The sequence below is a fragment of the Peromyscus leucopus genome, unplaced genomic scaffold, assembly GCF_004664715.2.
Source record: "Peromyscus leucopus breed LL Stock unplaced genomic scaffold, UCI_PerLeu_2.1 scaffold_488, whole genome shotgun sequence".
NCBI lineage: Eukaryota > Metazoa > Chordata > Mammalia > Rodentia > Cricetidae > Peromyscus > Peromyscus leucopus.
In genome coordinates this window covers 1-13,750 of record NW_023505385.1, presented here as the reverse complement: position 1 = coordinate 13,750, position 13,750 = coordinate 1, and the positions used below count along the sequence as shown (strand labels likewise).

The 13,750-nt window shown below is 39.8% G+C and overlaps 1 protein-coding gene across 1 annotated transcript in view; it reads right to left on the bottom strand.

Moving 5' to 3' along the window:
- The window catches only part of LOC114700577 (centrosomal protein of 83 kDa-like), a 57,188-nt gene extending 49,356 nt beyond the window's left edge, over nucleotides 1-7,832 (bottom strand). The window contains exons 1-2 of the mRNA XM_037201945.1: nucleotides 7,537-7,832; nucleotides 6,924-7,074 (exon numbers count right to left, since the gene is read on the bottom strand). Of these exons, the coding sequence (XP_037057840.1) occupies nucleotides 6,924-7,074; nucleotides 7,537-7,709 (324 nt within the window). The 5' untranslated portion in view covers nucleotides 7,710-7,832. The remainder of the gene's footprint in view (nucleotides 1-6,923; nucleotides 7,075-7,536) is intronic.
- Nucleotides 7,833-13,750: the final 5,918 nt, after the last annotated feature.

Sequence of the window (13,750 nt, the reverse complement as noted above, 5' to 3'; positions counted from 1 at the left end):
ACCCTGTCTTAAAAAAAAAAAAAAAGAAAGGTTTAAACATAGCCAAAGTAATATAATAAAAACTAGATAGCCAAATTATGAAGAAAAAAATTAAATGGCTTTCAAAAATACCATTCAAAAGGTAACTTTCCAAAGGATGAAAAATAGTGAGAGGATCCAGGCCTCGGCACACACAGACGACACAAGCAGAGGCTCATAAACCCGTCCCCAGGAAACATAACTGAGGATTCAAGAACACAGGGAGAGTCCCAGAGGATCGTGCACAGAGCTAGGAGATCTACACAAGGTTTGGACTCATTCAGGACTGGTGAGGACATAAGGAAACTATGTAAGCCAAGGAAAGACCACCTGAAAAGATGAGAGGTGAGTACTAAGAGTTCACACAGCCTGTGAATAATCCTGTTTCCAAAAGCCAGAATAAAAACCTTCATTTCACAAATAAATGGATCATCATGTGCGTCTTATCTCAGCAGTGGGAATAAGTGGCAGACCCAAGGCCTCTCTAACTCCATCCTAAAGCAAAGCCTAGAGCCATGAAACTGTCTGCAAGTGACAAGACTGTGGCCCAGACCAAAGACCAAGACCAAAGAGGAGCACAAAAGTATCCACCCCCAACAAAGTAAAATGCACAGTGTCTGGCGTCAACAAAAGTTCCCAAGCATGAGAAGACACAGGACACTGCCTGATACTGAGTAAGTAAAAACAACCTGATACTAAGTAAAAGCGCCAACCTAAAACAGACCCAAAGTCACACAGCAAGACATTAAGACTAAGTTACAAAGTTACCCTAACTGTTCGAAAAACTAGAGAAAAGATGGAACGTGTTAAAGAGCTAAGAAACATATAAAGAGATAATTATGGAGATGAAATTTATAATTCTGAGTTTAAAAAGATACTGCCTGGTCTAATTCAGAATAGATAATGAAAACATCAATGAACAAGACTAAAATGAATACCACAGGAATTTTCTGGGACAAAACACACAGAAAAAAGAAAAAAAGACTAAATTTAAGTTAACAGAACTTTAGTAAGCAAGGAGAGAATTTTAAATAATTAGCATTCAAGTATTATTTAGATCACCAAAGACTCAGATGTAAGAATGGCAGTGCCTTTGCTACATCAAACACTGATAAAAACAAAACTAAACTAAACTAAAAATATCTTTAAGGAATTAGAGGGGAAAACTGTCAAACTGAGAATTCAATATTCAGTGAAAATACTTTTACAAAACAAACTTTTTCAAACACATAAAAGCTGGAAGAAAAATCCCAACAGCAGATCTACACTACAATGAATGATTTTTTTAAAGCCCTTGGGAACAAGAAAACTGTTCTTAAGTGTGTATTAGGCAGAAATATGGTTTGGAAAAGGAAAGGGGCGTAGTGAAGGAGTTATGTATAAATAAAAAAAGAAGTCGCTGCCCCTTAATGTTCTGAAATCCAGTAGCCAAGCGCTAGGACTTCCACTGACTCGGTTTCAAAGCCTCTGTGGTTCAAGGCTCAGCCTTGTGGGCTCTTGGTTTTTGTTTTGTTTTAATTTGGTTTGGTTTTTGGAGACAGGGTTTCTCTGTGTAACAGCTCTGGCTGTCCTGGAACTTGCTTTGTAGACCAGGCTGGCCTCGAACTCTGCCTCCCGAGTGCTGGGATTAAAGGCATGGGCCACCACCGCCTGGCAGGCTCTTGGTTTTTGTCTGAGGCTGTCCTTTCTTCTTCATGAAAGGGAGCATGTGTCTGCAACCCACTAGGTTTAAAGGCCCTCTTTCTACCAGTAGAGATTCTGTGGATCCAAAAGCCTCTGTTACTTTGTACTTCCTAAGTCCATCTCAGTCCAAGCCAGCAGACCGTCTCCCAAGTAAATGTCTCAAAATCACAGTGGGTCTTGTGGGAATTTCTGAGGTTTTCACCCCACTAAACAAAGCCTACATGTGCAGACCTTTTTATATATTCCTATTTGTATTTTTATGCTTTCCCTAGACAGCTAAGACAATACTTCAAACTTCTCAGAGACCCTCTGGTCGAGGAAAAAGAGAAGAGATCTATGCTCTCTTGACAAGACCTTGATGTGATTATTTTGTTCTTTTGCTCAATCTGAGATCTTGAGGGGTGGTGGCAATTGGTCTTTATACAACGTTTCAATATATATTTCTGCTGTGTAGCATTTTTATCATTTGGAAAGGAAAAAAACTTTTCTGAAAAGTACCTAGTCTGTTTTCTTTTTGTTCAAGAGCTCTCCCTTCAATTAATCTCTTATGTTTCACACTTTACTACAGGCAACAGAAAATAAGTGGCGCAATCTATGTTTACGTGTAAATCTCTGTGTACTGGAGGGAGGGTAATGTACATTGTTGTGAGGTATATGCACATGTGTGCAAGTATACACGTATGCACATGTGTGGAGGTCATAGGTCACGTGTCTTCCTTAATCTCTTCTCCAACCTTTTATTTTTTTAAGACAATCTTATGAAGACCATTCAGGCCTTCCTAAACTGCTTTAAACCTTATGGTGATCCTTATAATTCTTATCTCTACTGACTACTTTCCAGTTCTAAAACTACTCCAGTGTCTGAAGCATTTGTTACACTTGTAGCCAATTTTCAAGTACCAGAACCCAAGTAACAAAATGACCTTAAGTTAAAAGACCTAAATTACATTACCTGTATTATCTTACACTATTTATGAATGAGAGCAGTGGTTCTCACCCTTCCTAATGCTGCAACCCTTTAACACAGTTCCTCATGTTGCGGTGACCCCCAACAATACGATTATTTTCACTGCTACTTCATAACTGTGATTTTGCTACTGTTATGAATTGTCATGTAAACACCTGTGTTTTCCAATGGTCTTAGGTGACCCCTATGACAGGGTCATTCGACACACACCCCCAAAGGGGTCTCAACCCACAGGTTGAGAACCACTGGGTTAGGATACTGGGCACAGCTGAGTTTATGTTCTCTATTTCATGTCAAGTGAATGCAGCTAAAGCAGTAATCTTGCCTGGGACCAGGAGTTCTTTCCTAGCTCACCAGTTACACTAGCAGAGTCCAGCTCTCACGCTGACAGGACTATGGCCTTCAGCTCCTGGGAACCACCCATCTTCTGTCACACTCCTGTCTTCACATGGGAGTTTACTTCCTCCGAGTCCTCAGGAGAACACTTCTTTGCTATTCCCCGCCCTTACAGGCTTTTTAAAAAGGCATCTGACCAGTAAGATGTACTACTGATTAAAGCCTATAAAAAACCTGAGATTCAATCACTCCAATGCTATAGCTTTTTGTACCGTATCAGTCCTCAGGAACTTCCAGATTTTGGAGCATTTTGGACTTCAGATTTTCAGATTAGAAGTGTCAATCACTGAAGGCTGAAATACTCCAAAAGCTGAAAACTTCAATTATCTGAATACTTCTGCTTCCACACCCTTCACATAAGAAATACTTAACTTGTAATAACAGCCTAAAGGTACAGATCACTTAAGTGTTACACATCAAAGCACTAATACTTCCTTTGCAACGTCTCATTTCATCTTTACAATTACCCTATGAGGCAGGCACTTTTACTCCTGTTGACTACTGATGCAGAAATGTGCTTTAAATAAATGTTTTTGTAGCTCTGCCTATGAAAGCCAGTAGAGCAGTCAATGCTACATAGGCATTTCTTCCTGTTCGATAAAAGATGTACATTTCTAAAAATCATCTTTCATAATCCTCCACTTGAATATTTCTTGTAGATGCTGCTCAATTTACTGAAGTTTTCTTAACATAATTTGTGTAAATTAAAAACAAACATTAAAGTAAATAGCTAAATCAAACCTCCCTCTCCTCCTCTTGTGTATTTCTTTAGCTTATTTTTAAGTGTGTGTGTGTGTGTGTGTGTGTGTGTGTGTGTGTAGTATGTATATGTTGAGTGCTGGTGCCCATAGTGTGTAGAGGTGGAGTTACAGGCAGCTGTGAGCTGGACGTGGGTGTCAGACATCAAGCTAAGGTCCTCTACCTCTACAAGGGCAGTCAATACAGTAGCAGTCCATTTTTAAGATATATATATATGTATGTGTATCAGATAAATATCACAATAAAACGAGGTATGTTAGTAAGACACAAATTTTCCTAGAAGAATTACATTTGTCCTCAAACATTGGCAATCTATAATACCCAAGATTTTTTGGAATGTTATAACATACAAGGAATACACAAATAAGATCACAGGAAGAACAGCACTTCACTTCAATATGAGGGAGAAAATATTTGACATATACTAATCTGTAAATAACAATGTATTACTTTTTAAAGTTAACTAGGGACTGGAGAGATGGCTCAGTGGTTGAGAGCACTGGCTACTCTTCCAGAGGACCTGGGTTTGATTCGCAGGTCCATATCCCAGCTCACAAGCTTCTGTAACTCCAGTTCCAGGGGATCCGTCCTAGTTAAGGTTTCTATTGCTGTGATGAAAGACCATGAGCAAAGGCAAGTTGAGGAGAAAAGGGCTCATTTGGCTTACACTTCTTTTTTTTTTTTTTTTTTTTTTTGGTTTTTCGAGACAGGGTTTCTCTGTGTAGCTTTGCGCCTTTCCTGGGACTCACTTGGTAGCCCAGGCTGGCCTCGAACTCACAGAGATCCTCCTGGCTCTGCCTCCCGAGTGCTGGGATTAAAGACGTGCGCCACCACCGCCCGGCTTTGGCTTACACTTCTACGTCACTGTTCATCATCAAAGAAGTCAGGACAGGGCTGGTACCTGGAGGCAGGAGCTGATGCAGAGGTCATGGAGAGGTGCTGTCTACTGGCTTACTCAGCCTGATTTCTTATAGAACCCAGGACCACCAGCCCAGGGATGGAAGGAACCCCTCACAGCAGGCTGGGCCTTAATCACTAATTAAGGAAATGCCCTACAGGCTTGCCTACAGCCTGCTCTTCTGGAGGCATTTTCTTAATTGAGGTTCCCTGCTCTCAAATGACTTCAGCATGGGTCAAGCTGACTTAAAACTGACCCAGCATAGGATCTCACACCTTCTTCTGGCCTCCATAGGCACCAGACACACATGTGATGCACAGACTTACATGCAGGCAAAGCACCTAATACATAAAATAAAAACAATATTAAAATTTAAGTTAATCGGGTGGCTTGGCCCTGCCTGTAATTCCAGATACAGAAGAGGCCGAAGCAGAGGGCAATCTAGCTCCAGAGCAGCCTGCCAGCACTGGACACCCCATCTCAGAGCACGAGTTGACGAGGTTTCTCTAGTACTAAAGCACTGAAGCCCTGTATAAAATCTGCTCTACAAATAAGGTCTATTTTAGAAGCTATCTTAGTTTCCTAGGTGTGGAAGAAAATTAAAACCTGAGTGGCTACAAACAACAGAAAATTTACTGTTTCGGAATGGGGGTGCAGCTTGAAGTCTGAAATCAGGGTATTAGCAAGGCGACAATCCCTTTGACACCTACGATGATCTTTCCGTGCCTTTTCCAGGGCTCTGCTGTGTTGCTGTGCAGATGCCTCCATCATCACACAGCAGTCGCTGCCACCCCAAGTCATCCCAGAGGCAGTCTCCATCACCCCATCTCCCTCTTGCACCTCATCTCTTTTCTTATAAAAACGTCAGGAACACTGGGTTAAAGGCTCAACATATTCCAGTGAGATCGCATCAACAATAATGCCTGCAATAACCCTTATCTTCAAATAAGACCATATACTGAAGGATTAGGACTTTAACCTATCTTTTTGAGGAATACAACAGAACCTGTAACAGATATGAAAGAAAACTAGACAACTTTGAAGATATTGATACTCTAGGCATATATGAGAAAGAAATCCAGCATTATGTATTAACAGAACAATAAACTTGATTAATTAATTATTCCATTCATTCATGACATTCATCTGCTAGGCATCAGACACATTGAAAACAAGTTCCTGCCTTCAATCAGAATGAAAATGCCATCATTTATGAGTATTTACCATATGCCAAGTACTTACTAAAAATATATATTATCCCCTTAGGTCTTACAACAAACAACACATTAGGTAGAAACTTTTATTACCTTTACCGCATGAGAAAGATAAGAAACAGTAACACAGTTACTTGATGACGGTCATCATTGACCCTTTTCACTATAAAGGTCCTTTTTAGTAACCAATTTTTTGTCTTGCAATCTATTTTATGTGATGCCAATACAGCCACTTCAGCCTTAAGCTCATTCTTATATATGCTTACAACAAACATACATTTAGATTTTACTCTTAAGGAACAGATTAAATGAGCAATGTCTGAAGAGTATCTTAAATGCCTCAAGTTCAACATTGCTTCCATTCAGGGCTACATAGAGAAACCTTGTCTCAAAAAATAAAACAAAATTAAAACAAACAAAAAAAATTGCTTCCATTTATATAAGCCTCTCATTTTTTGTAAAAACAAATTATAATCCACTAATTCTGAGAGCAGAAAACTTCATACATAGAGTAAAAACACTGCTAGTTGTTACATACAACAGTCTCAAATAAGAGCTAAGGTGTTTTAGACAATGCTCATTTGGTACTGGATGGCTTGATGGTATGCACAGTGAAAATACTCTAATTGTATGTTCAGAACCAAGACTGCAGTAAAGCCATGTAATGGAACACAGTGTTGCCAGAAACACCTCAGATTCATTAGGGTTTCATTTTGAATCAATTTTTGGAAGTTGCCATTTTTTTCATAACCCCTACCTTACTTATACAATTTAATATGAGGTTGGGGCCTACAGTTTAAGAAGTTGTATAAAATATATGAAAGACTGGATTATATATCAACTGCAGATACAGCAAAGTAACTATTAGCAACATAGAAAAAAAAAAACAAATTTACCAAAACTACTTATTTCCATTAATCTTACCAAAACCACTTATTTCCACTAACTACACGACTAATTTTATATAAATTCAAATATACTTCCTCACCTGCCGTTTCATTTCTTCCAAGTCTTTAATTTTCTCCATTAATTCCGCTCTTAACTCTTCAAGGAGCAGTTGGAATTTTTCCTGGTTAGTTTGCTTTTCATGCAACACACGCTTAAGTTCATTTTGTGATTTTACGTATTCTTCCTGCAACCTGATTTTTTAAAAAGAATTTCAATTTGAAATGCATATTTTACATTCAAATTCACTGCTTTATATAAAGCAAACCAATACTACAGAAAAACAAGACTGATATGACATTCCATTAAACTTGTAATAATTTTTTCTTTGCAAACTTTTATCTAATTAACACTGTAATTTCTGAAAGCAATTTTAAAACACATTTATCTACCTAGATATATTTATTGTTAAATATTGTTCATGTGTGTCTTACTACTCACAAATAATACTGCATTCACAACCCACTGAATACCATAGATCTGAACAAAGTAATTTATTTTTACTATACTGTATTAACTAAATATACTGTAAAATAACAAAAATATACCACCTGTTCCAGAGCAAACATTCAGCCACTACAACTCCACCAGAAATTTTTTAAGCAGCCACCTCCCCCTCGCCCCCAATACTTTATCCCAAAATTTATGTAATTTACCTTTTGTGTTCAATTTTCAGAGCCTGATAATTATGTTTATGATGTTCACATCGTACCCTTTCATCAATTAACATATTTTGGAACTCAGGTTCAGGATTCAGCCTACTACTGTCTCCACCAGGAGGAAATACACTAGGAAACGTGTCCATCTTTGTAAGGCAACCGACAACCATGAAAAGAATAAGCTGTGGCTTTTGTTTTGTTTTAGTTTTCTTTCAGGAGTATTTCCAACTTCTTTCTTGCTATGGCAGAATCCCAGGAGACCAAATCATGCCTGCATAAAGAATGCACATAATTAATACTCAGTAACCTAAGCAGCCTTTGGTTTTACATAACTGTTAACCATTATTTTCCTTTTTTAAAGTTCAGTTTTTAGATTTCTACATACTCATAAAACAAATGCAAAAACAAAGCTGAATCATAGGTTCATACTTGTCTTTACTTCCATGAAGAAACTCTGTAACTATCAAGCTTGCACCTTCAAATACTAGTCCTAAAACAAGGTGTCCATATTTGTAAGGCAACCGACCACCATGAAAAGAACAAGTCGAGGCTTTCGTTTTTAGTTTTCTGTCAGGAGTATTCCCAACTCTTCCTTGCTAAGGCAGAACCCAGGAGACCAGAAGTATGAACTTTTCCAGTTTAAGTCATCTTTGATTCACTAATTAAGCTATTTCTCAAAGTTACTGTGGGGAACTTTCAAGAGTGGATCCTAGTATAGAATATATATTCCAATAATTAGGGGAAGATTATCTAGAACTTGGTAAGTAACTGGAGAAAAATAACATCTTCACAAAAATGACCTCCAGTAGTAATTATATCTGTGAGTCATGCTGCAAACGGTCTTCTGACACACAGCACTTGGGAGGCAGATTCAAACAAGAAATCAATAAGCACACAAATATTGAACGTTTCCAGTGTTATCTACTATGCTAAGAACAGAAAAGAAGATCACTATGCCTAACCCCCAAATACTAATCCAGCATTAATTACTGCAGTAACTAATTGTTTATTGCATATACAAGTTAAAAATGATGGGAAAATGTTTTGTTATATGAAAATAAAATTAATTCAAATCATTCTATCCCTATAACATCATTAACCTTTCTTCAGACCACTATATATACATATATTTTCCCTTCTATTACAACAATGGATCTTTGGCTTATGGAAAACATTCTTGCTTGAATATAATCTCTGCTAAATTACTATCATGTCTACACATATACACACATGCATATATACAAATACACACACCTATAAACTGAAATTGGATTGCCTAGGTTTGAAACTATACAGAAGTGTGAATGGGAGGTGTGTGGGAGACCAGCTCCCACTTTTTCCCCAGAGTACTATAGGAGAGAGGGATAAAAGATTTAGATAGAAATATAGAGGGGAGAGAGGCAGAGAGAAACACAGGATAGCCTCGAGAGGGCCTGGGTCCTAATCCACCGGCCCCTTCTGTCTCTTCTAAAGGGCTTTTCATAGGAATGCCAAGGAGTGGAACAAAATGCCAGCACAGCCAAGTGCAGACCCTTCCAATCACCTGGTAACCACACAGGGGGTCAAGCAATTCTCTAATGCAGCTCCTTGGTAAAGCAAGCTCAGATCTCCCTAGGAACCTCTGTGGGCCTCCAGAGAGGTGGGTCTTTAAGGACCTTTCCCTCCTTACTCTTCACTCACTCTACTGCTCATTTTAAACATGGTTCGACTGACCATATCAATACATTCAGAGATTTCAACTTCCTGGACTTTCAGGGGAAGGGTGCAAGAAACTCATCCTGGCTTACATCTTATAGAGAACCTCTAGACACTGCACACGGCTGCCACACTGCCAACCAGAGGGGAAAAACAGCTTAGAGCAGGGTCCTGATTTCCAGCTGCATTTAAGAGGCTCACCCTAACAAGCAGAAAGCTGAGCAATGTAAAAAAAATCAAAAAGTCTTCTTGTATCCAAAAAGGAGATGAGGTCACAAGGTAAACCACACCCACGAAAGTGGAGAAGCCAATAGGAAAATTCAAGAGTAACAGTATACTAGAGCAGAAAAGGGTAAGCAGGAATGTTTCCAGGCAAGGAGAGCAGACTGAAGTGTAATAACCAACTGGGAAAAGCTAGATAAAGGCAGCTCTCAGAGTTAAAACTCCAGGACCCAGTTTTAGGTGGTTCTCATACTTTTCGGAGTTTTACCTCCTAGAACCAACCAGGTTCTCGAAATGAATACAAGAGAAAAATCTTCTTATGACAAAGAAAAGGGCCACAGAAGCACTCTGAAGTAGACAGGGGCATTCTAACCTTCTTAACAAAGGAAATGTGTGTAACGTACAGCCCAGTCTGCTGTGGTGCTAACAGAGCCTCCGACCTCACACAAGAAAAGCACTAAAATCTAGCACCCTCCATCACCCCCTCCCATAGAAGAGGAGTGCAGGGAGACTTAGGGCCACTGGCAAAGGTTCCAGACAGTTCACCAAGTCTGAGATGAACCATATGACCTATAGACTGAGGGCCACTGGCAAAGGTTCCAGACAGCTCACCAAGTCTGAGATGAACCATATGACCTATAGAACTCTTCCCTTCCCCATCCTTATAAAAGTATATAACATAAGTAGCTTATCATAATAAAGTAATGCTTATATCATTGTAACATTTACTTACATAGAAGTATGTGTTTATATATACATATACTAATAAAAATATGTGTTTGTGTACATGTATACTTACTGAATATAATGGACATTATACATCACTTCATTCAACTAAACAAGCTAACAGTCTTCTCGAGTTTACATGGAACATTCATTAAAAACCACATTCTGGCTGGGCATAGTGGCTCACACCTTTAACTCCAGCACTCAGGAGGCAAAAGCAGGAGGATCTCTGTGAGCTCAAGACCACCCTGGTCTACACAATGAGTTCAAGACAACCAGGGCTACATGGAGAGGCCCTGCCCGCCCCCAAAGAGAGGGAGGGAAGGAGGAGGGAGGGAGGAGGGAGGGAGGAGAGGGAGGAGGGAGGGAGGAAGGAAGGAAGGAAGGAAGGAAGGAAGGAAGGAAGGAAGGAGAAGAGAAAGGAATCACATTCTAGCACAAAACCACAAATTAAAGAGAACAGTAATCATACAGTATTGGTTGTCGCCGTGTGTGTGTGTGTGTGTGTGTGTGTGTGCGCGTGTGCGGTGTGTGTGTGTGCGTGCGCGCGCGCGCGCGTGTGCGTGTGTCTCTCGTCATCATGTCCACCCCCCACCCCCCGCCGGAGCTGAGGACCAAACCCAGGGCCTTGCGTGCTCTACCACTGAGCTAAATCCCCAACCCCCAGTATTGGTTCTTAACCTTGAAGGAATTACACAAATAATGAGTAAGAGCTGAGCGGTGGTGGTGGTGGTGGTACACCCCTTTGATCCTAGTACTTGGAAAGCAGATGCAGGCGAATCTCTGAGTTTGAGGCCAGCTTGGGCTACACAGAGAGTTCCAGATAGCCAGGGCTACACAGAGAAACCCTGCTTGAATAACCAAAAATGAACAAATAGTCAACAAGGGAAAGATAGATGGAAAAACTGAGAATGCTTGGAAGTTAAGCACACTTCTAAATAATACCTAAGAAAAGAAGGAAACTCTTCTTACTGATGGGAAGGAAAACTGGTACAGCCACTTTGGAAGACAGTTTGGCAGTTCTTACAAAGTTAAACATACTCTTACTATAGAACTTATGATCCTATTCCACGGTATTTAGTGAAATTATTAAAAATGTGTCCATATTTTTAAAAACTCCACATACATCTTAATAGCAGCTTTATTCCTAATTGTCCTGTAGTGGATAGCTGTTCTGTCTATGACCTTGTGAACACTGCCTCTAGAGATGGAGCAGGTAACTGTCCTATCTATCTATGACCTTGAAGGACCTGCCCTGGGGCGTGGCTCGGGGCTACCTTAAGACCTGAGACACACTAGGTCGCTCTCCTCTCTTGCTCATGGCTGGATGGTGAGGACTGTCTCAGCAGCAGATCAGCGCTGGGCTGATTCTAAGCTTTCCAGGACCCTACACTAAATCTCCTGTGCTGTAGTAAGTTTCCCCACTAATAAATTCCTTCACCCTTTAAGCAGACTCCATGGATTTCTCCCATGAATGAATGGATTAAAGGTAGCTTAGACACAATGGAATATTCAGCACTAATAAAGAATAAGCTGTCAAGCTATGAGGAAAAATGGAGAAAGCATAAGTACATACTGCTAAGTGAAGGAAGCCAGTCTGAAAAGACTATCTGTAAAGTTCCAATTATTTCACATCCAGGGGTGGGGCCATGGAGACAGTAAAATGATGAATCGTTGTCAAGGGGTAGAAAGGATTGAGGGAAGGGGGCATGCAGAAGCTGTTTAAAGCAGTGAGACTTTTCTGTGGATACTATAATTGTGGATAGGTGCTTATAAACAAGTGTCCAAATCTACAGACATTACGACAAGAATGAAGCTTATGTAAATTTAGGACTTTGGTTATAATAATGTAGGCTCATTAGTTGTACTGCCAATAGGAAAGTTGTACATATAGGGAGATGTGGTATATAGAAACCCTTTGTACTTTTAATTAGTTTTACTATTCACCAAAATCATCTCTAAAATATAGTCTAGGGAGCTGGGCATGGTTGCACACGCCTTTAACCCAGGCACTCAGGAGGCAGAGGCAGGCAGATCTCTGTGAGTTTGAGGTCAGCCTGATTAAAATAAGTTCCAGGACAGCCAAGGCTACATAGTGAGACCTTGCCTCTAAATAAAGTTAAATCATTTTTGAAGACAGCTTAGGTGGGGGACTAGGAATACATGACACAAACCATAGCTGAGGAGCCTAACACATTCCTATCACTTAGCTCCTTATAATAAAGATCCTCCAAATGCTTCCCTAGTGTGACCATTAAAATGCTACATGGAATCAGGCGGTGGTGGTGCACACCTTGCACTCGGAGGCAGAGGCAGGTGGATCTCTGTGAGTTCAAGGCCAGCCTGGTCTATAGAGTGAAATCCAGGATAGGCACCTGTAGCTGAAGTTTTCTCCAGTCCTGCCTGGCCCATGGTCAGGACAAATCTCTCTCACCTGCCAGTCCCGCAGCTGCTCAGACCTGAGTAAACACACAGAGACTTATATTGCTTACAAACTGTATGGCCGTGGCAGGCTTGTTATCTAGTTCTTACATCTTAAATTAACCCATTTCTATAAATCTATTCCTTGCCACATGGCTTGTGGCTTACCAGTATCTTATATGTTGGTACTCATGACAGCGGCTGGCAGCGTCTCCTGACTCAGTCTTCCACTTCCCAAAATTCTCCTCTCTCCTTGCCCCGCCCATACTTCCTGCCTGGCTACGGGCCAATCAGTATTTTATTTATTAACCAATTAGAGCAACACATTTAACATACAGAACATCCCACAGCAGGCACCAAAACTACACAGAGGAACCCTGTCTAGAAAAAACTAATAATAGTAATTAAAATAAGTCTCTGTGTTGTTATTTGGGAGAGGGCTGGAGGGTTAGAGAAAAGTCCACCTACACATCAGTAATTGCACTAACATATGCAGAATGCATGTCTCAAACAAAAACAAATTTAAAAGAAAAATCATAACTTAACCATATGTACCTCCACAAGACCTCTGTTTAAACATAAGAGCAAGAAACATTGGAAGGAAAGGGTTTGAGAAAGATATTGTAAGGATTAATCAAAAGATAGATGGTAAATCTGTGCTATCAGATGAGTCAATCTTTAAGTTCCTTCCAAACAAACAAATGAGGGACATCCATAATGATAAAGGCTAAAGGCAGAGGTGGTTGTTTTAAATTTATATACACTTACTATGGCTACTAAATACATATGCAGACTTGTCAGAGCTATAAGAAAAAACAGACAAATTTATAATCATAGGGAGAAAATGTAACCACAATTCCTGGTGAATAACAGAATAAGCACATTCTGTGGAACGTGTTCTGTTTGGAAGGGGAAATGTAAGAATGGTTACTATGTGCATATGTATAATTTTATATTTTAAAAACTAACAAATTCTTTTCTAAGGTAGTTGTACCATTTTCCATTCAATGAACAACATATGAGAGCGAGTTCTGCTTCCTTACATTTTTTTGCCAACAGTTGGGGCTGTAAATCTAATTTTAGCCATTTTAGGGAGTATAAAGTGATATTTCATTGTAGTTTTAATCTGCAGTTCCCTTAAGCACTT